This window comes from Rhamphochromis longiceps, linkage group LG19, assembly GCF_057381845.1.
Source record: "Rhamphochromis longiceps isolate RC_006_pf linkage group LG19, R_longiceps_female_GT1.1, whole genome shotgun sequence".
Lineage (NCBI taxonomy): Eukaryota > Metazoa > Chordata > Actinopteri > Cichliformes > Cichlidae > Rhamphochromis > Rhamphochromis longiceps.
The window spans coordinates 19,892,888-19,916,254 of record NC_140575.1 but is presented as its reverse complement, the minus strand read 5'-3'; the positions used below and the strand labels follow the sequence as shown (position 1 = coordinate 19,916,254).

At 38.9% G+C, this 23,367-nt stretch overlaps 3 protein-coding genes across 4 annotated transcripts; 2 read left to right on the top strand and 1 right to left on the bottom strand.

Moving 5' to 3' along the window:
• The first annotated feature begins 672 nt into the window (after window positions 1-672).
• arg2 (arginase 2) lies at window positions 673-6,007 on the top strand. The gene is made up of 8 exons (XM_085391674.1): window positions 673-1,021; window positions 1,119-1,191; window positions 3,707-3,881; window positions 4,006-4,165; window positions 4,302-4,396; window positions 4,489-4,593; window positions 4,738-4,874; window positions 4,986-6,007. The coding sequence occupies exons 1-8, from the start codon at window positions 902-904 to the stop codon at window positions 5,171-5,173; spliced, it is 1,053 nt and encodes a 350-aa protein (XP_085247800.1). The 5' UTR covers window positions 673-901; the 3' UTR covers window positions 5,174-6,007.
• A 1,015-nt stretch (window positions 6,008-7,022) lies between these two features.
• vti1b (vesicle transport through interaction with t-SNAREs 1B) lies at window positions 7,023-13,983 on the bottom strand. Its single transcript, XM_085391270.1, has 6 exons — window positions 13,746-13,983; window positions 13,591-13,649; window positions 9,244-9,438; window positions 8,624-8,797; window positions 7,980-8,041; window positions 7,023-7,820 (listed from the first exon to the last, which is right to left on the bottom strand). The coding sequence occupies exons 1-6, from the start codon at window positions 13,852-13,854 to the stop codon at window positions 7,727-7,729; spliced, it is 693 nt and encodes a 230-aa protein (XP_085247396.1). The 5' UTR covers window positions 13,855-13,983; the 3' UTR covers window positions 7,023-7,726.
• Window positions 13,984-14,228: 245 nt separating this feature from the next.
• Window positions 14,229-22,491, top strand: rdh12 (retinol dehydrogenase 12). Of its 2 annotated transcripts, XM_085391430.1 has the most exons (8): window positions 14,229-14,321; window positions 15,042-15,210; window positions 15,800-15,918; window positions 16,958-17,113; window positions 17,211-17,315; window positions 17,440-17,649; window positions 17,944-18,133; window positions 21,493-22,491. In XM_085391430.1, exons 2-8 carry the CDS (start codon window positions 15,134-15,136, stop codon window positions 21,593-21,595), a joined length of 960 nt encoding a protein of 319 aa, XP_085247556.1. In that variant the 5' UTR covers window positions 14,229-14,321; window positions 15,042-15,133; the 3' UTR covers window positions 21,596-22,491. The 2 variants fall into 2 exon arrangements, with proteins under 2 accessions (XP_085247556.1, XP_085247558.1); XM_085391432.1 differs by lacking the exon at window positions 14,229-14,321 and having other exon boundaries at window positions 14,938-15,210.
• The last annotated feature ends 876 nt before the right edge of the window (window positions 22,492-23,367 follow it).

Here is a 23,367-nt window from a genome sequence, read left to right as displayed (position 1 = left end):
CGCAGTTTCACGTTAACGACAGGAAACAGAGTAAGTCCGCGAAGCACTGTGTTCCTTTACTTGTAAAATAAAATTATAATTATAAACTAACTGCAATTCATCAAGTAAATACACATAAATAATAAAACAATCGCTCGTTATATTTATTAGAAATCTTTGCTGTTTAAGTCCATTTTACTTTCAGTTAATTGCCTATGATAACTTGCACTTGAGATTCTGTTATTGCTTTACAGTGTGAAATTTCTTGCGGTGGTGAAAGATAAACCCCGTAATAATACACTAACCCAGATAATAACATGTTTTTATGTTGGCCAGAAATCAAGTGGGATATGTTTTGGCAGGAGCTTTAGAACACGCGTGGACAAACACCTCGGTCAAGAGCGTTTAATGTAAACAAGCGGATCATTACACTACGCTGCGTCTGTGGAAATTTCCACTTTGATGACACTGCAGCAGTGCGTCCCAACATTTCACAAAACACCCTTGGCCCACATCAGTTTCCAGGACACGCCTAAAAGCGAACCCACTTCCTTCCATAGTTGCTATTGGCTACTACGAAGGTGTGTCATTCAACCTGACGTCAGACGCTGTATATATATCAAGACTTGCCTCGGTAATAAAAGCTCATAACACATTGCAAACGCTTAAAAGAAATTACGCTTTTTATGGTAGGTGGCAGAGTTTTTTTTTTTTTAATTTTATGACTGAATTAAGAGGAGATCTCTTCGTATTCGTTGTCGGAGTCACAGTCTCATAAATATTCAGTAGATTGACGAGTCATAAAGACCGCCTCTCCTGCACCAACGACACATTCAGCATCCTCGGGCGCAACATCTCACTGAGCTTTCGTCAGACTCCGAGTCGGTTTCATTGTGACCGGGGCGACTTTTAATTTCCGAGAATGGCTTTGAGAGGAGCACTTTCCCGTCTTTCCCACTCTTCCCGTCATTTCAACCATACTTACCAGCAAAGCAGAGCTCATTCGGTGGCCGTGCTTGGCGCTCCGTTTTCAAAAGGACAAGTAAGATATTGAGTTTTTTTTTTTAAATATTATCATTACTTTTAAAGAGCCTATCATCTTTAACAGTTTAACAACTCCCATGTTTTCTTCCCTACAGAAAAAGAGAGGTGTGGAGCATGGCCCTAAAGTCATCAGGGATGCGGGGCTCATGGAGAGGCTTTCAAATTTTGGTAAGTGTCGTAATCTTGGAGCTGCCGGTGGTGCTGGGTTATGTAACTTGTCGGTGGGTGTAACCTGCAGCTTAACCCGGCAGACTTTTAGACAGACATATCTTCAGCGCTCGGTCGTCAGTCAGTCTGTTACATAATCGGGAGAAAGTAAATATAAACAAATGATATGTAACCAATGAGAGAGATTTGGTGCACATGTTTCGGAGAACAAAGTGATTTACGCGCGAGTCCAGTTTGAGGCTTTCGTCATTAGTTTTACAGGATAAAACGTCGTGTAATAAAATAGGATGTAAAACTAGACTTATTTATAGGCTCCCGAATGTATATTTGTGCATGTTTAATGCCATATTAAAGCCAGTCAAAGAGAGAAACCTCGAACATCCTCTCCGATGTTTGATGTTAATCCTCGTCGAAATGTTATTGTATAATGGCTACAAACTCATGCATAGGACGGAAAGACGAGACAATACAGGCGGACATTGTGATAACTGTCAACATGGCACGCCGGCGTCTCGCTCTTCTCGTGAGAAATTACACCTATTGCTCGTTCATTCTTGCCCCCAACCCCCCACCGCCGTTCTGGCACATGCTCGTAAGAGCCCAGAATGAAGATGACGGTGTTATTTCCATTATCTCGTCACTGCAGTGACAGACACTTTTACTTTTTATGTGGTCCAAATGAAAACTCCCACGCAGTCCGGTGTGAAAAGAAGTGGTACCTTTAACGTGAAAGGCACAGCAGGTGAAAAGAACCCCCTCTGTGCGCATGTCAGCGAAGTGCCATTGTTATTGAAATTCCACTAAGGATTCATGAATAAAGAGAGGAGGGCCTGCCAGTTCTTAACAGGCCACATAAGGTCACAGCTATCCCAGGGTACTTAAATTCTATCTGTGATCCAGACATAGTTAATTACCTTTGGAGTGATCAGGTTAATGTAGATTAATATTGTGCATGGAACAAACACAATGTAAATCATGATGGCCTCCATTAATTATTGTAGTAAAGGTAGTTCAAATTAATCTGTTTTATGCTTAATAAATATACTCAAAATGTCCAAAGTAATGTCTTGAAATTTTGCCCAAAAAGTAACATGAAATGGAAATCTGCTGTCGTGATACTTCCTAGCTCACCAGAATCCCCATTTGCACCACAAACTGCTCCTGCCTCTATAAATATAACAGAAAAACCAATGAAGGTGTGTGACAATGGCAGCTTAATGCAGGCCTTTAGGTTGTAACTTCCTAACTTCCCTTACCTAACTACCCAGGTAATCCAGTTTGTTCTGTTCCACACATCAGCTCATGAGGTGTAAACATGTTGTGCAAAGGGAAGAGCGCTCCCTTTGTGTTACACATACACTATACAGTGCATCACTGGCTTACTTTCAGTTTCTGTATGGCCACTAAGTGGATCTGCACAATTACATATGACTATATTGTCCAAAATACCTTGAACTGTATCAAATGAGTGTATATATATACACACACTCATCAGTTTGTTCTTACGTTGCTGAATCTCAAAGATACTGTTGTAAGTTTTATAGTAACAACCTTGATGTTTATCACAAGGTGGTTTATAAAAAGTAAAATAAAACCTGAATATATGTAATCTAATGTAAAATGTTGGCCAGGAATCAATTCCCTGGTGGCCAAATTGGCAGCAATGAAATAAGATCTAGCTGCTATGTCACTAACAGAGGAGGACACATGAAACCAAACACTAAGAGAAGTAGCTGCCATGTACTCTTACATCTTCACACTCTCTAGGTTTCCTGTCAATTTGTACAAATTGTTTAAATTAAAAATATATAGATATAATCAAACCAATAATCACTGGCATTTATAAACATTTAACATGCCTTTACATATGAATAATAGCACTTGTAATCTTGCATTTAAAATTTAAAAGCTCATCCCTTTGACAAACTTATGAATTGTCTTGCAAGAGATGCTCACTGTTGCATCAAACAAGGGCTATTCCTGTCCTGTCTACGAATGGTCATGAACCGCATTGGTCACCCTTGGATCAGCAGAGTAATACTACACTACCATCAAGGCTCATATAGCTGGATGAACCCTAATATGGTGAAACACTTCACTTGTTTACTTCGCTGTCTATATCTAAACTTTTAAATCTTCTGCAACCACGTAGTATAAGGCAAACTACAGTCACTGAAACCTGACCCGATGTGGGAAACAAGACTAATGGAAAGTGCTCCGTCACTAGTTCCACTGGCATTGAATGACTCAAACCCATGAGAGTGCAAGGTCAGACAAACGCATGTTAAGTCACGGGAGCTACGGATTATGTAGGCTGCCTAACTGACACCTGCACATACCACGTCTGCTAATTACAAATCCTCAGGCTGTTTGAAGCCGTCAGGTTACCAGTTCCTTTGTTCAGATTTCCTGAGAAAATAGTGCACTCCCGTTCAATGAGTCATTTTAAACTGCAGCAAATGTGACACAGCGCAAAGTAGTTTAAATGTATGGATGTTTGTTGTTGTGTTTTTAGACTTTTCTGTCCATGACTTTGGGGATCTGAACTTCCAACACCTGGAGGAGGATGAGCCCTACATGGATGTAAAGTTCCCGCGGACTGTGGGTGCAGCAAATAAAAAGCTGTCTGCAGCAGTGAGGAATGCTGTCAGTGCTGGCCACACTCTTCTTATGCTGGGAGGTGATCACAGGTAGGAACAGAAAATATTGGCAATACTACAAGATAGCCTACTCTGTACAACAAGTCCAGTGTTTGTATTAATATTATGAATCCATTGCACAGATATCTTTAAAGCTGCTCTACATCTGTTATAGCCTTGCTGTTGGATCAGTGAGCGGCCATGCCCAGCATAGTCCTGACCTGTGCCTTATCTGGGTTGATGCTCATGCAGATATCAATACCCCTATGACCTCCCCTTCAGGAAACCTCCATGGCCAACCTGTGGCATTCATGCTCAAAGAGCTGCAAGACAAGGTGAGGAAAAACATTCAGCTTCACTAAAGATATATTTAAAAACTACTTACAAAAGGGATTCTGTTAATTTAAAAAAGTATTATTGCTTTTTTAGTATCCTGTATGACATATTAAACAACCTCTTTTCACTCACCAGATGCCAGATATCCCTGGGTTCTCATGGACTAAGCCATTTCTCAGCTCAAGAGACCTGGTGTACATTGGACTGCGGGATGTTGACCCTGGGGAGTAGTAAGTACTTACATTTAAAACGTTTTAGTAAACGAAACTGGGGTGCACTCTGAAACATAGGTCTTGATGTGTTTTAAAATTGTGCATTGCAGCCAATTCCTCAAGAGCTTCGGTATCCAGTATTTCACCATGAGAGATATCGACAGACTAGGCATCCAAAGGGTCATGGAAGTCACTTTCGACCATCTTCTGGCAAGGTATTATTATTAATAGATTGTGATTATAATAGATTTTAAAATGATAACACTAAAAATGTTCTTAATTTTTCAATTTTTAATTTATACAAAAAACAGTTATAGATGTTTGAACTGAGATGTTGAATTTTATTACCATCCTGACAGAAAACAACGACCAATACACTTGAGCTTTGACATCGATGCATTCGACCCGTCTCTCGCTCCCGCCACAGGAACACCGGTAAATGGAGGTCTGACCTACAGAGAGGGAATCTACATCGCAGAGGAAATTCATAACACAGGTACAGATCACTACAGTTATGGCTTTCATTTCCTTTGGTCTTTTCTAGATTTCTTAAAGGTCTTTGACTGTCTGGCTTTTGAATCTAACTTGTCATCATCTTGGTGTGCAGGTCTGCTGTCAGTCATGGACATGGTAGAAGTAAATCCTGACCTTGGGGCAAGTCCTGAAGCTGTGGAGGCTACTGCCACGTTAGCAGTTGATGTCATTGCATCATCACTGGGACAGACGAGAGAAGGCGCTCACACATCCATGGACGAAATTCCCCCTGGGAAAAACGACACAGAGCTTCGCCTCTAAGGGCATGAAGCAAAGCTATGGACTTCAACACTGTCATCCCTGACCATTCCACAGATTTAAATACAATACTGCAAAGACTATATCTATTTGAAAGGTGACAGTTTAAAGCTTTTTTTTTCCCTATTTTTCTGCTGCTTGGTCTTTCACTTTGAAAGCTAAATTATGTCGGGATTCATGAAACTACGAAAGGGCTTTGCATAATCTTTCTTCATATTGATAATGCTGAGAAACGTCTTCGACAGAATTTAGACACCAATACAGCTATTGGAGATACAGCAATACTAACTTATTTTATTATTATTATTATTATGTGTAATAACTTGTCTGGCTATCTCTGATAGCACACTGCAAACCTCCAATAAGTGGCTAAGAAATGATGGGTGGGTGGTTAATCTTAGGTGTGCGTTGCCACAGCTGCCAAGTATCTATCATGTTTGGTTTATGAGAGAATTAGCGTGCATCAGCGGTACAAAAAGTATTGAGTATGGACGATTGAAGTTCACAGTCTACTTTAGACTGTTTTGTGGCTGTGCCAGTTAGTTAAAACTAGAAGTATGCTATCACTTCTGTGATAGTTGTAGTTACTGTATTTTCTTTAGAGTTTACTTTTGTATTTTTACTGTGAATCAATACATGGACTATAGTGATTTGTGCACCACTATTTCAGCATCCCTGGAAAAAGTAATAACTATTTGAATCATTATGCGTGAACTAAAGTATGGCTTGTTATCTATGTTTAGTTTAATTTGGCTACTGAATGACTATTGTCCTTGTAACAAAGAGCTTCTATTTTGGTCTTCCTTTAATATGATTAAAATTTTTTGTTTGTTTCTACGTGTGTCTTATCTCCTCATTATTTTGTGATCAAAGTAATATATTGCTTTAATTGATGAATGCAATAAATGAAGAACCAAAGAATCACCTTGAGGATGAACATGAATGCCTACCACATGTCACGTTAATTAACCTAAACCTGAACCTCATGGTTACTCTTCTATGGTGTACATTGGACTGGAAGAGTAGTCAACACGCCCCACTGTGAAATAGAATGATTAAATAGAAATCATTACATTTCCCCACCAAGCTGGGGATTTACCAAAGATATTAGTCATATTAATTCTTTAAAAAAAAATAGCACAGGAACATAGTATTTTTCGGGTAAGATCTTTCGTATTTCAGAAAGACCATACCCAAACACACCCTGTATGTATGACAGTAGCATATGTATCCGTACCTACTCGAAAGTGCTAAACCAGCCAGCCTGCAATCCAAACATGTCACACTGAAAATATTTGCCTGCAATCCAATCATGTCACACTGAAAATATTTGCCATATTTCGTTGTTGGACACATGTGAGCACGGAAAAAAATGGAAAAGTTATCAGAGTATTATTTTTTAACTAAATCACTGCATTCTGTTCGCATTTGTATTTTATACAGCATCCTGGCTTTTTATTGAAAGAGATTTATTTTAAATTAGGTTATAAAACCCTAGAATGTTCCCTTTGTGCTTAAGAAGATGGAAAGGATTTAAAGAAATTCGAAGGTAATATTTTAACACATTAAAATTATATTTCCTTCTTTCTACAATGTCCCTGTCATACATAACCAGGTCACCAAACTTGTTTGTATACTCTAGAACACACCAGGCGGGCATGATGGAATAGAAAAACATTGCAGCAGGTGTACCGTTTCCCTTAACACCACTGGAAATCACCATATGGTCAGTTATTTGAGAATCAACTCTATGGTAACAGGTGCTGTTTACCCTTTATTACCTGATCAGGGCTTCCACAGAGTATTTTTCTTAACTGTTTGGCTTCCTTCCTTAAAAATATCAGATGCAAACTGAGGTTAAAGATCAACTTTAATGTTGCAAAAGACATCAAATCGGAAACCAAAAACCTATTTATAACAGTGATTTTTGAATCGTACAGTAATTTTGCATGAACTGTATTAAGACATTGCATTAATTTATTTCACTGATATATCTCATTTAAAACTTAAGTCTTTTTTTTAAGCACACAACCACTTAAACACAGAAAAGAAAGTATTTTGTTAGGTGCTTTTTCATCATATTGTAAAAGATATTCATACATCAGCAGTTGAATTTGAGCAGTTTTGTAACCTAATCTGAGACTCATAGCTTTCTAGAACTTTCAGTCACATTTCACAAGTGCTTTCACCCAGAGAGACATGTGGGCTCAATTAGCTTGTTTTCTGACTCAGCTAAGATGCTACAAAGAATCATCCATGGGATCTGTAACAGCCAGCAGACAAGTCCAGATCATCATCCTGCAGGACATCAATGGCATCAAGTGACAGTGCAAATCTAAGTTCAAAGAGCTTCTGTAGGTTTGGTCCATTAGCAAGTTGGCAAATTGCCATTCACATCAAATAATGGACAGAATGCCCTGTCAGAGTTCAGGCCTTCATTGCCATCACAGACACAGATAGCTGAAAACAGCAGGACAGTGTTATTATTGCTACTGGATAGTCAGTAGAGACAGAGTCTGAGTTTGCCCTGGATCCACAACTTAAACGTAAGTCTGCTCATTTTCGGAAAAACTTCAGGTAAATCACAGCACCCAGAATGGCCAGTTCCATTAAAATGATGATGCCCAGTAGCAACTTGTTTGTCACCAGCCTGTAAGACAGAAAAGAAGCAACAATAAGATGCTTACACTCAATGTGCTCAAATGTTCCAAGAACATTTAAAAGAGACCCCAATCATCAGGATCATGAGACGCACACAAAAAAATAAGGAACTGCTGTGGTGTAAGACGTCTTTGTAGGGTGCACTTACCGCCTTGACATGGCACGAAGAATTTTTCTACTACGACTCAGGTTCTCTCCAGTATTCGCAAGCTACAAAAACAACAAAACAGAAGAGTTTTAACAAACCTACTAATCTCAGGTCATCATACAGTCCTGTGCCAAAGTCTTGAGCCACTATTCGTTTCTTTATAGTTTTGTAGGAAGGAAAGAAATATATGCATCGATTTATTAAAACGTGCAAACATGCATGAAAATACAGCACATAAGGTAAAAACAGAGTTTTTAAAATGCTAATGAGCTTGGAAGTTAATATTTAAAGTTTTAGTTACATTAAAATTTTTAAGGACTGCACAGGATAGTGAGATATGTCAAGCTGACAGCTAGTAGCTCTTTGGAAATCACATTTTTAGTGCAAAAATACTATTTTATGCCTGTTGAACTGTGTTATATTTGGCATTTTTCCATATTTAACTAAAAAATTAGAAACTAATAATGTGTTTTTGTGATAAGTTGTCACGTGTAGACACATCAACACTGGTTCATCATTTGATTTAGGTGCCTTTTTAAGCTTAAACGATTCATAGGTCAGTGACAAATAGACATCACAGGTGGCTAAAGACTTTTGCACAGCACAGTACAAGAATACAAGCGTAATAATGATTCTCAGCTCACTCTGTTTCTGCTTCGATCCAGCTGTTCCCTTTGTTCTCCCAACTCCTCGATGATATCTGTGCCAATTTGCTCCGTCTCAGCAGCGATGCGCTGGCTGCGCTCAATACTCTGGCTGGCGTTATTTAGAGCATCCGTACCTTGAAGAAGCAATGCTCTCTGGGACTGCAGGTGTGTCTGCAAAGATGGGGAAAAGGGACAAATGAAACCAAGTTTAAGCAGATTTATTCTGGAAATACAGTTACATAGACATCCACAACGATCACTAGGAAACAGGGTTGACATTTTTCTCAGTCTAATACAGTCTGGATCTGTAAGTGCTGCTGAAAAATAAGCCTTAATAAGTTCAGAGGATTTGGTTTCAAATTGATGAAGATGTTTTCTTGATTTGTGTGTCTCCTATTTGCATTTTTTCTTATGTTACAGCGCACTGATATTCTTCAGCAAAAAGAGGAAGAAAAAAAAAAAAAAACACACACCCAGAAAAAATCTTACCCTAGAAATGCAGTTTGACATAACAGCAGCAACATAAAATAATGTTTTGTGCATCGAAACAGACGCGTGACGGGGCCTGTCACACGTCTGCAACAGCAAACCCAAGCACCCCAAAGCCCCTAACTCACACTGTGCTGATTTTGTGAAGAGTAGATGCCATGATTTCCTGGCACTGTGTTGTACGAGGAGCCAAAGCCAGGTGCTGAGTTTTTCATGTCCCTCTGAAGCTTGCCGAGGTCTCGCCGGTACATACGCAGTTTTGTGCTCATTGAATTTCGATAGGACGGAGGGGCAACGCGCAGCTCCTCTTCCATTCCTTGTAACTGGAGAAAGACAAGAAAATGTTATTGTTTGAGAAAAAGACAGAAAAGGATCTTACTCTATAGAAACAAGCATATATTATTGTTACAGGAAAAATGTTTCTATGTTTCTTTACCTTCTTTTAAATGTGCAAGCATGCCCTTTTGTCTATGGTTAGATTAGTTTAGAATTATCTTTTTAGACTTTCTCAGCAAAGACATACTGTTTTGGGACATATTGTTTTAGATTGTTTTATCTCTCACAGCCTTCTCCCAGCTCTCTGCTGACGAGACTAGCGCCACATATGGAGTTGTTTATTTTATTTGTTTTGTATTTTCTTATCCTGTTCTCACTGTCTTTCCTATAAAAATTACCAAGCCACTGTGCATGGTGTGAGTTGTTCTTAGCAGCTCACCCGTGTACACGTTTGATAAAGAAAGTAACTTTGTCTCATTGTGTCTTTATTTCTCCTGGGTTTTTTACAGAGTTTTCCCTCAACATTTCTTGGTCCTTCGGAGCCGGAGCGCCTCCATCGTGTCCCATCTCCGTGACCAGTCCACGTTGCTCGTCTGTCGACAGCCCACACACTAGGTGTGTGGTCAAAGACCAAGGGCGTTAAATTCGAGTCTTGGCCAACGTTCTTAGAAAGCGACCCACGGTGGTGGGGCCCGATCGAGGTGGACCAGACCCGGCGACACTGACCAGGTAGATACAGACACACTGACACAATCTTGCGTAAAAGCGTATTTTAAATTCAGGGAATTTAAAATAGCGAAAGTAGCTCGTCGCGACTGGAAGCTCCCCACTTCTGTGGGTTTAAAGTAGCTCGTCGGCTGGTAGCTTGGAGCTCGTCGACTGGAAGCTCCCCACTCTTGTGGGTTAGGTTTGGAGCTCTGAGTAGCTCCCCCAGCTGGGTCAAGGGAATAAGTAGCTCGTCTACAGAAAGACTGGCAGCTCCCCTTATTATAAGGGTTCCGATCGCGCGAATAAGTGTGAATGTGAATGTATGTGTGTGTGTGTGTATTGTTGTAACTAACGGAGCAAGCTGACTTTTCACGGTCCAATAAGAGACTGAGCTGCTCCTACTGTGTTTTTCTTTTACTGCTATTCACTGACGTGCTGGTGAGTTGAGAGAACGGTCGAGTTCCGTCTCGTAAAGTTCACACCGCTTTTGGAAATAGTCTGAAAGTAGAAGGGCGTGTGAGCAACCACTCTCGTCTCTAATACCAGCGAAGGTGATAGCAGCTGTATCGTGTATATATTACTTAATAAACAAAAATAAGTAAATACATAAATAAGATGGGTAATCAAGCAAGTGAAATTAAAACTCACTCCTGCTGACGAGCAGTGGTGAGAAAAGAAAAGTCCAGACGCCGGAAAAAAACAGTGTCTGTAAACTGAGAGATTTAAGAAAACAAAATATAAACAGTCAGAAGAATAGAACTCAACTGCCAGTTTAGTAAAACCAGAAGACGAGACACTGTGCAGTTCCCACAACCCTTTTAGAAAGCCATCACTCATTCCTGCAGCCGCATCTGCAGCACCACCCATATCAGGAAGAACTTAATAATCCCTTATTAAGTGAAAACTAGAGATCAAAGTAGTTTGAAGTAGTTTAAAAGGGTTGAAAACAGACCCCACTGAGTAGATATAAATATAAAAAGTACGAAATAAAGATGAACAAAGGGAAAATTACAGTAGAAATTATCTTTAGAGTATTTGAAATTAATAATAGCAAGGATAACAACCTGTAAAGTGATATTATCAATGAAACACAGTTGGCATGATGACCATGCCCACAATGTATAAAATGAATATAAAGCAAATAATTCACACGAAAATATTTTAATAACATAAATAAAGTATATTAAGGCTGTGTCACTGTTCAGCCAAGGACAGTGTGTGAAAAGGTAACTGTCTCCACCTTGGGAAAAGGATGATTCTGCAGGTCATCTGAAGCCCTTGATGGATACAAAATAAAATATAAATAATATATTATAATAGAACTGCCTGGTCCGCCATGCAATAGAGAGAACAAATGTGACCGCAGATTGGATGAATTCAAAATTATCTGTTTGCTGAATAAGATGATCCTAACTATCAAATTGGCTCAGTAGTAGTATAGTGGTACACACTGATAAAATATTATAATATGCTATTGCTGTTATATAAGACAAAGAGGATAATATTAACAATGACATAATATTAATATGAAGAGGCACCTTAATCGGTTATGATGTGAGGTGGATAATTGTTAAGCAGTAGTCTGCATCAAGCTTAAGGTTTGCTGAAACTCAGTGTAATGACATGTGAGATGAAGACAATACAGAGAATAACTAAACTAATGAAGTGCATAGAGGCACTTGACCAGCTTGAAACTTATCATCCTAGAATGACACATTGCTGAGATATTGGTTGTTATTATAGGTGTGCTCTATAAGCAAAACCCTGTAGACAACAGCTAAAACTACAGGATTGAGAAGCTGAATTAAATATGTAGACACTGCTAAGCTGATGAGCATGTTCCACATTTTCTTTTCTTTTTATTTATTTGTTTCTTTTAGAGCAGAAGCTGCTATTCTGCCCAAAGAAAGACTCTAGGTCTGACCAACCGTTTCAGTCATGGGCAAAAAGATGTCAGTCAATAAAATTCTAAAAGATAATTTATTGACGAAAAATATATCAAGAGATAAAAGATAAAACAGTCCAGTGTCCCACTTAAGAATTGTATAAAAACACACAGTCCCAAGGCCAGAGCCAGCTATGCCACACAGCCAAGTTGCACTCCACATGTTGCCTTTAACAGGGTTAGAAGTTGTCCTTGGAGACCCACCACCCTGCAAGCATATAGTCAGTGGTCACTCAAGCCTCTGCAACTCTGCTGCCTTTAGGCTGTGGCATATAATAGGCCCTGGACTGCACAGAGAGACAAAACGACTTAATAAATAACCTTCACAGACAATTGTTGTATACATTTAAAATAAGTTAAAACAGGAGGGAATGTTACAGGAAAAATGTTTCTATGTTTCTTTACCTTCTTTTAAATGTGCAAGCATGCCCTTTTGTCTATGGTTAGATTAGTTTAGAATTATCTTTTTAGACTTTCTCAGCAAAGACATACTGTTTTGGGACATATTGTTTTAGATTGTTTTATCTCTCACAGCCTTCTCCCAGCTCTCTGCTGACGAGACTAGCGCCACATATGGAGTTGTTTATTTTATTTGTTTTGTATTTTCTTATCCTGTTCTCACTGTCTTTCCTATAAAAATTACCAAGCCACTGTGCATGGTGTGAGTTGTTCTTAGCAGCTCACCCGTGTACACGTTTGATAAAGAAAGTAACTTTGTCTCATTGTGTCTTTATTTCTCCTGGGTTTTTTACAGAGTTTTCCCTCAACAATTATCAATTTATTTACTAGTTTAGGCTTAACCTTCGTAAGCCAGAACATTTGAGTGACATTTGAATTCATGCACAGTTAAAAATGGGGCATACTTAGAATACTAAATTTAATTAGAGGTTCTTCTATTTCGATTTTATTCTTATACACGTGATGGCCAACATATTAGAAACACCACTCAGATTTTAATAATATAGGTAACAAGGTCAGAATCTTGGAGGAAAAAAACAAAATATGTATAAGTAAATATCCAACGCTGGTGCTAGCACAAGACTCAATCATGAAACATCATCATTGCCATGTCACTCATTGTCCCGTCCTTTTCCAGGTTAAACAGGTATTGGTAATAGGTTTGCACATATGTTGTGGGACATAATTTGCAGTGCATAATTCTTAAATGACTACTTAAAATATGTTGATGTTAAAAGATGGAATAACAATTATAAAAGGTTTGTGTCAACAAAATGAAAAGAATAAAAGTTGTTTTTTTTAACTTCACTGTTTTACTTGAAATGCACTGTGGTTACCAGAAAGACTGGACAAGCGAAAAATTCCTTTTGGGGGGTAAAACGTACACTATGTTTCCATTTTGTATTGAACAAGTGTTATTTGCACAACAAACGCGTGTATTATTTTGATAATTCACTATTTCCCTGGTGGAAATTTTCTTAAAAAGTTCATTTCAAGCTCAATTTAAGTGTATTCACATGAAAATGTCATAGCTAGTAGTCAAGTGAACTTTAGCTAGCTGTAATGGGGAAAAAGATAAACAGCTCACCACTTCTTCAGCCTCCCCATGTCTCTCATCGAAGGTCCTCACCAGCCTCTTCCTCTCCTCTGCAGGAGTGACAGTACAAGTGTTACTTAAAAAGCACATAACTTACATTCTAAGGCGTAGTTATTTTGATCTGGGCTTTATGAGCAAGCAATTACCTCCGTGAGATTTCTGAGCCTTATCTGGCATCAGCTTCAGCTCCTCGTACAACGATCGGTACATTTCGTGCAACTTCTCGAATTCCTCCGACGACATTTTGCATGTCATTTAAATGTCCTTTCTTGTGAAATTATTTTTGTCTTTTATTGTAAAATACAACACTTTTTATGATCACAAGTTTAGGTATCTAGTTTTGCTATGACGATAATCAGATTCTCGGGATTCTTCTTCCGGATGGCTTTCGACTGACCGTCGTAACTCCGGAACAAAACGCAAACGTACTAAAATGTCATTATTTTTACTAGATATGAAATTGAAAAAATATTTTAAAAAACACAATTATGTAGGAATTTAAAACAAAAATAGTGAAATGTTGTGAAAAGCGTGTTTTAAAATAACCTGGATAATTATTTAATGATTATTTCATTCCGGCGCTACAGAGACGACGTTAATAGGGCTTTCTGGGAAATGTAGTTTTTAAACCGAGCTACTTGGGAAATGTTTGTGTTTATTCTGTTAATGAAACTACATGGATTCAGAGTTCCCCTTGTTGAAGATGGAGAAATTTCCTCATAGTAAGCGTCTATAACAAATTTTAAAGTACAGATCTATTTTGAATGTATAAATAGCCTGTCTAGCTAAATAAATGGGTGATTAATCATTGATTAATGTTTCAGAGAGCAGGGGGAGTATTATTTCGGGTTTATTGTTTTGTTTTGTTCTTACCTAAGCCATCAAAACATCACTGTCAAAATAATTAAAATGTATCTTATTGAAAGTTAAAATGGCACATTATGAACCTCGGGATTTATTATATATATATTCGTGTATAACAAATACAACTGTTTAACACTGCCCTCACTACTATGTCATAAAAACATCCTCATAAAGGTTTACAAGATGGTAGAGGGGAATGGTTTGGAGACAGTCCTGCGAGGTCTGCGAGGCAGGAGGAAAAAAGAATGACCACAGAACAGGTGTTCCCCACATTTGCTGAAATGGCAGCCTAGGTGCCTTTACAGTCTTATGACCCCACCAACCCCTGTGTTGATTTGAATTACATTTAACAAAAAAATTAGAAACATTTGAAACAAGTGACTCCGTCTTTGTCTTTTTGTTGTTAATAATTTATTAACTAAATGAGCTTAATTTACTTTTATGACATTTCACTTTAAAATCACTGCCCCTAGCTGCAAACTCAGTGGACCCTGTTAAGCAGTAGCCATCTTGTCACGCATCGAACTACAATCCCATGATCCTGCGCGTGGTTCAACCTTCACCCCATCCGTTTGCAGCTCGCACCCCCATTCCTGCTTTGACATCAGCTGTTCCGCCTACACTTCGGTAGCATCCTGCTGGAAGAGGCAGAGGAGCGCAGATCCATAGCATGATGTTCCTTTTATTAATTATCGCGGGCCTCGGAGTGGTGACGCTGCTGGTGATTTTATTTGCGCCACAAATAAGGTAAGCGCCCACTTCACGCGCTCAGTCATTAGAATTTAAACGCAGAGTTTAACACTGGATGTCAGGGCAGGTTATTACTTGGTTAACAAGACATTTAGGTGGTGTGGTGTAGTTATTACGATGAGGATCAGTTTGATTAATGAAGCCACATGATCGTTAATTGTGAATGCTTTACGTTAACGGTGATTTCACACGAGGCTGCTGATCAATGAAATAGAAAAATTGAGCTGTGGGAGGGTGTTTTTTTTTTTCTTGCACAGATGAACCGGGTGTCTTCTGTCTGAGCTGCTCGGGCCTATCAGCAGCCGGAGCGTGGGAGGAGTTATATATGCATACAACACTCCGAGAGAGCTATTGGTTATGTGGCGGCCCTGCTCACTGGCGTGTGTTTCGCACCACTTGCACACTTCACTATGCAAGTTTTTGTGTGAATAATTAACCCGGTTTCACCACAATGCCAGCTTTAACGGGGGCATAGCATTTAGAGACTGCAGAAGGAGCTGCTAGTCATTTAAATGGAGCTGTCTGCTGCATTTGATGATGCAGAATTTGTGTGGTATAAATCAGCCTTGTTTGTGTGTGTGTGCAGAAAATATGCAGCAGGAAGAGTGTGCAAGTCCACAACTCGTCTTGATGGGAAGACGGTCCTCATCACTGGAGCCAACACAGGAATTGGGAAGGAGACTGCCCTGGATCTGGCAATTCGAGGTGCCTCTTTAAACCCATAACCTGCTGCTGAGAGAAATCAGCAGTCTCTTAAAGCAGTAAGACTGAAATCAGCGTCCTTGCCCCATTTAAAATATTCATAATAAAATGGACCATGGTGTGACACAATTAGCTGTTGTGGTCTCAAGGAAAACCTCGCTTTAAATGTAGTCACATAAATACTTGACTTGTTGTTTGATTATAATATGGTCAATATACCATCAGTCTGGGTTTGGAACAGGTATAAAGTTTTATTTTGGTTTAATTAAGAAAAACAAACAAACAAACAATTCAATCCTATGAGGTCATGACCTCCAAGCGTAGCTTGAACCCTAACTTCATGTATTAGGTGCGAGTGAAAGCGATTGATGCATGTCAGTTAGAATGATTCATTTTTTCTCACCTCAGTCCAAATACTCAGGGGCGTTAACAAAATGTTAAAGAAATATGTAAAAAACACTTAAATATTCTGAAAGCACAGGATTAGCGACTGGGTTTGTCGCTGATGATGACTCACATGCCATTAAAATCTTAAGAATTTGAGATAGAAGGCAACTGGACTTCTTTAAAGTTTGTGAAGAGGCTTCTTTAGTTCTGAATTGAACAATTATTTTTTTCACTTCCAGCCAGGTCAGTTTAGATTGCTGTTTTGATTATATTTAAGCATGACAAATGTGCAGAAAAAATCTGAGGAATCAGGATGGGGAAAATGCTTTTTCCATGGCACTTTATACCTTACAGCATTAAGTCACTCTTTAATGCTTTTTAGTGGATGACATTGTAACAGATTAAATCTTTCAACAGTCTCAAATATTTCCTGCGTGTGGGACTTAGTAATTACTTGGCCTTTAAAAATAAATTGCATTCTCTAAAAAGTTCTCTGAGTCATCAGTGAAAATGCTTTTCTACATCACTGACTAACAGGTCAGCTACATAATTTCCCTAAGGATTAAATCTGATTCTTCCAAACCACACACCAAACCTCTATTTGGCTTCATCTCTTTGTTAATAGTTTAGTTGCTGCTTCTTTGTCACCTGGTAGGAGCTCGGGTGATCATGGCGTGTCGAGATGTGGAAAAGGGTGAGGAGGCTGCGGCCAGTATACGAGCCAGTTACCCCGAAGCACGAGTGGAGGTCCGGGAGCTCGATTTGGCAGATACGTGCTCTATACGAGCCTTCGCACAGAAATTCCTAAGAGGTGAGCACAGGTTAGCGTTTTAATACTCACATCTACAGAGCCCAAGTGTGTGGTTATTAAATAGGTTTTTTTTGTGTGATGCTCTCTTCTTGTTCAGAAGTCAACCAGCTACATATCCTTATAAACAACGCTGGGGTGATGATGTGCCCCTACACGAAAACTGTCGATGGCTTTGAGATGCATATCGGAGTCAATCATTTGGGTAGGGCTTTTATGGAACCTGTTGGAATCAGTGAATCGTTGCAATTAAATCAATTCGTCTCCAATGTGGGGAAGGTTATTTCCAAAATAAAATGCACTGAAAGGATGATTCTTACATGTTGCAGGCCACTTCCTGTTGACATCCCTTCTAATCGGGCTTTTAAAGCGCAGCGCTCCGGCTCGGATTGTGGTGGTCTCCTCTCTGGCACACAACTTTGGCTGGATCCGCTTCCATGACCTTCACAGCCAGGGCAGCTACAACAGCGGATTAGCATACTGCCAGAGCAAACTGGCAAACGTACTGTTCACCAGAGAGCTGGCTTCCAGACTCAAAGGTACACAAATACAAAACACTGTAACCAGCAACACAAAGTGTGGGAGAAACTATGTGATATTCATATCCGAGAAAGGAATGACGAGCATTTGTGCCAAGGGTGATCACGAGGTGTTCTGAGGCTTCTTAAATGGAAGACTCAACTATTAAATGTGACAACACAGTCTTTCATAAACACGCTTTTGAAATGGAAGCATGTCGCTAAAGCCACCATGAAAATTTACAGAAGAAATGTTTTTACCTAAAATTTAAGCTGATAAAATTGTGACAAAAAGTTGGTGCATTTCTTTCACAGGAACTAATGTCACAGTGAACTCTGTTCATCCGGGGACGGTAAACTCTGACCTGACCAGACATTCAACTCTGATGACGATATTGTTCACAGTCTTCTCCGTGTTCCTGAAAACTCCACGGGAAGGAGCACAGACTAGCATCTACTGTGCCATTGCAGAGGAACTGCACTCTATCTCTGGGAAACACTTCAGGTAGGACCAAAGAAAGACAAAGGAAGTGAAAAATCTGTATAAGCACCAACCTATAATTTGTTCGTGCTACCAAACTTTCCATCCTGACCACAGAGCATTTGACACCTTAATCTACACGAGTGACTCCAACATGGTTTTGCCATTAAAGACTTTGTCATTGTTATTAATTTATCAGCCTGGTTTTACACTTAAAGGAAATTTATTTTTCACTGCTGGGACCTTTTAGATGAATATTATATCACAACTTTTGTCAAAGGACCTTAGAAAATCCTAAAACGTAGGCAGGAAGCTGGAAAAGGCTACAGTAGCATTTCTGGGTAACTAGTTTGTCCACACCACAATGACACACACTGTGTGTATGAGTGAATGTTTTTTATATTGTCATTTGTGCTTAGAAACATATAATCATTTGTATGCTGATAAAAATCATATCCTTATTGGGTCTGATAAGATTCTGTGTGCACTTGTGTACCATGAGATGATAGGAAGCAGTCTCGACATCATAAAAACCAGACTGTCCTGTTGTTTTCTTAAAAGTGCAAGAGCCACACCTTTAAATGTGCATTTGAGATATGGCCTTTTGCAAGTCCCTGTTTTTATAGTTTAGCAAGACGCTTACATCTGCTTTTCTGCACTCAGTTTAAGTTCATTGAAAGGCCGTATGTCTATGTATAGTATGGCTGGAAACACACACGCATGCACCTACACACACCCACACACACAGAATACAGACACTGATGTTGTTCAGATATGCCTGCTTAAGAACGCCACGTGTATTTGTAATTGCATGTCCATGAATGATTGCTTGCTGACAATAAAAAGGGCTGTAGCGAAGGAATCAGTTGGAGTTGCTTGGACAGGCGAGTCGCAGCACTGCTCTCCAACGCTCCCCTTGCAAGTAAAATGTACACTGGTGTCTGTGTGCTTTCAGTAACAGGTTCTGTTTACCAGCAGGGTTGACTTAAACCCAACACTGTGTACAAGTGGAGGATATTTAGGACCTTTGCTACTTATCCTTAGTGTGGTGGTCTGCATACACCAAGATGACAGTGTGTAATACCAGGTTGGAGCCCCTTTTGCCTTCAGAGCTGCCTTTATTTTTCATGGCATAGATTCAATAAGGTGCTGGAAACATTTGGTCCATATTCACGTGAGAGTGCAGTGAACATACCGTCAGTCATAAAGGGATGGACATGGTCCGCAGTACTCAGGTAGGCTTTGATATTTAAACTCTCAGCTGGTACTAAGAAGTCCAAAATCTGCCAAGAAAATATTCCCCACGCCACATTATTGGTTGGTATAAGGCAGAATGGAACCATAGTCTTATGTTGTTTATACCAGATATTGTCTCTAACTTTTGAATCTCACGTCAGAAATCAAGATTAGATTGGAACAATCTTCTATTGTCCAATTTTGGTCAGCCTGTGTAAACTGTAGTCTCAGTTTCCTGTTCTTAGCCAATAACCGTGGTATCAGGTATGGTATTCTGCTGCTGTAGGTTCAGCATGTTCTGTGCTCAGAGGTGCTCTTCTGCATACCTTGGGTGTAACAAGTGTGATTTGAGTTACTGTTGTCTTCCTATCAGCTGGGAGCAATTTGGCAGTTCTCCTCTGAGCTTAGTTTGTGACACTTTCACTCGGTGAACTGCTTCTCACTGGATATTCTTTCGTTTTTGGACCATTTTCTTTAAACTACAGAGATAGAAAATCCCAGTAGACACCAGTGGTTTCTAAAATATCAACCAGAAACTTTCAGAGTGACTTAAATCACCTTTCTTCCTCATTCTGATGTTCAGTTTAAATTTTATTTCATGTCTGCATCCTTAAATGCATTGAGTTGCTGTTATGTGATTGGACAGCTGTACCTAACAAATTAGCTGATACTCAAGTTTGCATAAGTCCGCCTGGATATTCCACAACAGTTATAAATTGTTTTGTTGCCTTAGAAAAAATATGTAGAAATGCAAAAATGTTAAGTTCGGAGTAAAAAAAAGACAGCAACACCAGAACCTTGTCCGCGCTGTTAAACTGGTTAACACGGCAGAATGGTTTGAAACCTGTACGTCTTGCAACAATTTTTACAAAACTGTAACAAATTTTACAGGGTAGTCTATGATGGGAAGTTTAGAAGACGTTGTCTGATACACAAAACAAGCATGCAGATAAAAGAACAATACATGGACGCTAAAAAGGGAAGAAATGGTCAAGTCAAACCATGTACCTTAAACCAACAAGGGTGCTGTGGAATGAAATGAAGAAGAAAAACAGTGAACTGAAACAATTTTGCCAATGTAATATTCACAGTTTCACTTTTAGCAGCCACACAAAACATCTGATGGAAGGTGTTACCTCTATAAGAACATTCCAGAATTACTTGACTCGTCTGTTAGTTTTGCCAGCCTGCTTTGCAAGTTCACTGAACACGTGAGAAGTACAAATGCTTGTCTGCTATTAGTTTTGTCAATTTGTTTTCGGCTATAATTGTAACATTGATGAGCAGCTGAATGTTTTTTATGTAAACTAATGCCAAAACTCTAGTGAACCTAAAGGTTTTCTTTTTTCCCTTTGCAGCTTGACTTTTTTTTTTTTACTTTTTGAATTTTGATCAAAAATAAGGACACATGTACCGATTAGATTTAATATTTGTTTTGTAGTAGAGACTTTGCAATCTTAACCACTAATGTCCACTACCTGATGACACCTGAAGAAAAAAAAATAATTCAGAAGTCACACAGAATTTCAGCACATGGAGAAAGTAACCTGTCGAATCAAATCCAGAAAAAGTAGGAGAAGCACAGTTTCAGCTCTAGTGGGTGTAGTTGTGTGTTTTTTTATTTCCATCTTTCCATTCCTCCTTTCTCTTGCACTTACCCGTTTCAGGGTTGAGGGCCTATTCCGGCTGTCATAAGGCAAGAGTCGGGGTATACCCCTGCCAGGCTGTTGCAGGGCTAACACAGGAAGCCAGACAACCACTCACATTCATACCTACAGGCAATTTAGTGTCACCAATTAGCCTAACTGAACCCTGAAGGCCCCAGTCTGGTGGATTTGAACCCACTACCTTCTTGCTGTAAGGCAACATTGCGTTGGTTGTGCTTCTTTGCTTTTATTTTTACAACTTTGCACATAAAGATGTTCGGTGTCTTTGTAGGCAGACCGAGCACTGGATCCAATGTTTGGATCTTAGTAACTGATACTTCTTATGACTTAAAAAAAAAAAAGCTTCTTGGGGAAAAAAAAGAAAAGATAATGCTTATACGATTACACAAGCTAAAAGAGATCCTTGTATCCAGGGTGATGACTCACAGCATCATACAGTACGTTCTTATGTAATAACCACTCCTCCTCCTTTCATTTCAGTGACTGCACCCCTGCCTTTGTGGCCCCACAGGGAAGAAGTGCGGAGACCGCGAGGAGACTGTGGGATGTCAGCTGCGAGCTTCTTGGAATCGAGTGGGACTAATTAGGCTTTCGACCGCCATCTATCTCAGCTCTCGAAGGAGTCCTTAACATTAAAATTTTTCATTGATTTAATTAATTCCATTATTGTTTTGATGTTCTGTACTTTCCTACCTAATAAGCAGTCAGGTAATTTAAGTAAGAGGTACTACAATGTGAAGTTGCTTTTTTGTGTAATAATATATTAATTACATTATAATAACTTGAGTATTTTGGTGCTCTGCAACAGCTTCTCAAACCAAAAACACTCAACCATATTATCATGTAAACACAAATACCTTTTCGACTTTATATTTTTTGTGAGACAATGTGAATAGTGTAGGCAAAAAAGCAACTTGATGTGTTGTAATGCTGTAGGATACAGTAAGGAGTCAACACAGGGTAAAAGACCAGCATCTTTATCAAGTATTATGTTTTTTCCAAATGATTTTTGCTGAATTCGCAGTTAAATTGCTTGACTTTAGTGCCAGCATTTCTTAACAACTGCAGGGGTTCTTACAGCGTTTCCAGGTTGATTAAAATTTATTAAAGTATTAAACATGTGCGACAGTCTGAGCCAAAATCACTGCTTAAATAGCATAAATGTATTTTGTCATAACTCTAATAGTCGATGTACAAGATACGATTTTTTTTTCTATTATAGACAACGAATAGTTGAGATTACATTCATATTTCCAAAGATTGTTTTTGTTTAGTTTGTTTTTTTACCCCCTACTCAGTGCGATCTGCACATTCCTGTAAGAACTAGTTTGAAATTTATAAGGATCTCTTTAATCATGTTTCCTTTGCAGCATTCACATGCAGGTTTGCCAGGAGTTTACATTCTGTGTTTTATACAAGTCAAAACATGCCTTTTACTACATTTACATTCATGTTACCAGTTGAATGTTTACATTTTATGTAAATAAAACTGAAATATTACTAAAAAGTTTGTCATCTTCTTTAGGCTGCTCCCTTTAGGGGTCACCTGCCTCCATCTCACCCTATCCCTAGCACTCATCTGTCGCACCAAGCTTCTCTTCCTTCCATCCAGAAACCATCTCTGTGGTTTTCTTCCAAACTGGGAGGCCTGAGTTCAACATTTGTTGTCCAATCTCCGCAGCCTTGCCTCTCCAACTTTGTCTTTCATTTTTAATCCTGCGTCTCCTGGTCACTCGCAATGAAAATCTTCAACTTTGCCACTTCCTTGAACTCTTTTAGATCCAAAATTGAGAGAATGAAATGCACGAGTACCTAAGATTAGGTGGACAAAGATGATTTACACAACACATGCGAGTCAGGTTTCATCACACTGTTACTGTTAATAAATAAACTAAAAGGGAAAATATTACAGGACTTAAAAAAAAAAAAGCTGCCACATTTTTGTTAACAAGGTAACTATCCGGGGGCCTCAAAGGTCAGAAATTTTGCTAAACTCCATTCCCCATGTCAGTACATTCAAATCATCAAAATCTTAAAGCTATTTAAAAATAACGGCAAACGCAACACATCCAGTTTTGAAACAGAAATGCTCGTTCTGTTTTTAAAATAGGCATGCTCATTTTTAATTTGATGTCAGAATAACATAAATAAAATAAAAAAATTAAAGAAAGTGGAAAAGTTGTGTAACGCTCAAACAAAAACACCATTTAAAAACCATCCCATAAGTGATTTGTTGCCTCATGTCATAACACGACTGTGTTTAGAGGATCTAAGAGCTTCAGACTTTTACCACAGTTTAACAAATTTAGAATAAAGTTTCTCAGTATTAAACTATGAATAAATAAACAGCAATTT

What these genes read in the sequence shown, in the direction of transcription:
- arg2 (XM_085391674.1), top strand. Translation starts at nt 902, where the DNA reads ATGGCTTTGAGAGGAGCACTTTCCCGTCTTTCCCACTCTTCCCGTCAT. An exon ending in CTCCGTTTTCAAAAGGACAA is followed by an intron (nt 1,022 to 1,118) that starts GTAAGATATTGA and finishes TCTTCCCTACAG; the next exon opens with AAAAAGAGAGGTGTGGAGCA. An exon ending in ATGCTGGGAGGTGATCACAG is followed by an intron (nt 3,882 to 4,005) that starts GTAGGAACAGAA and finishes CATCTGTTATAG; the next exon opens with CCTTGCTGTTGGATCAGTGA.
- vti1b (XM_085391270.1), bottom strand. Translation starts at nt 13,854, where the DNA reads ATGACATGCAAAATGTCGTCGGAGGAATTCGAGAAGTTGCACGAAATG. An exon ending in TGGATCGAAGCAGAAACAGA is followed by an intron (nt 8,042 to 8,623) that starts GTGAGCTGAGAA and finishes TTGTTTTTGTAG; the next exon opens with CTTGCGAATACTGGAGAGAA. An exon ending in CTTCGTGCCATGTCAAGGCG is followed by an intron (nt 7,821 to 7,979) that starts GTAAGTGCACCC and finishes TCTGTCTTACAG; the next exon opens with GCTGGTGACAAACAAGTTGC.
- rdh12 (XM_085391430.1), top strand. Translation starts at nt 15,134, where the DNA reads ATGATGTTCCTTTTATTAATTATCGCGGGCCTCGGAGTGGTGACGCTG. An exon ending in CGCACAGAAATTCCTAAGAG is followed by an intron (nt 17,114 to 17,210) that starts GTGAGCACAGGT and finishes CTTCTTGTTCAG; the next exon opens with AAGTCAACCAGCTACATATC. An exon ending in GCTGGCTTCCAGACTCAAAG is followed by an intron (nt 17,650 to 17,943) that starts GTACACAAATAC and finishes TTTCTTTCACAG; the next exon opens with GAACTAATGTCACAGTGAAC.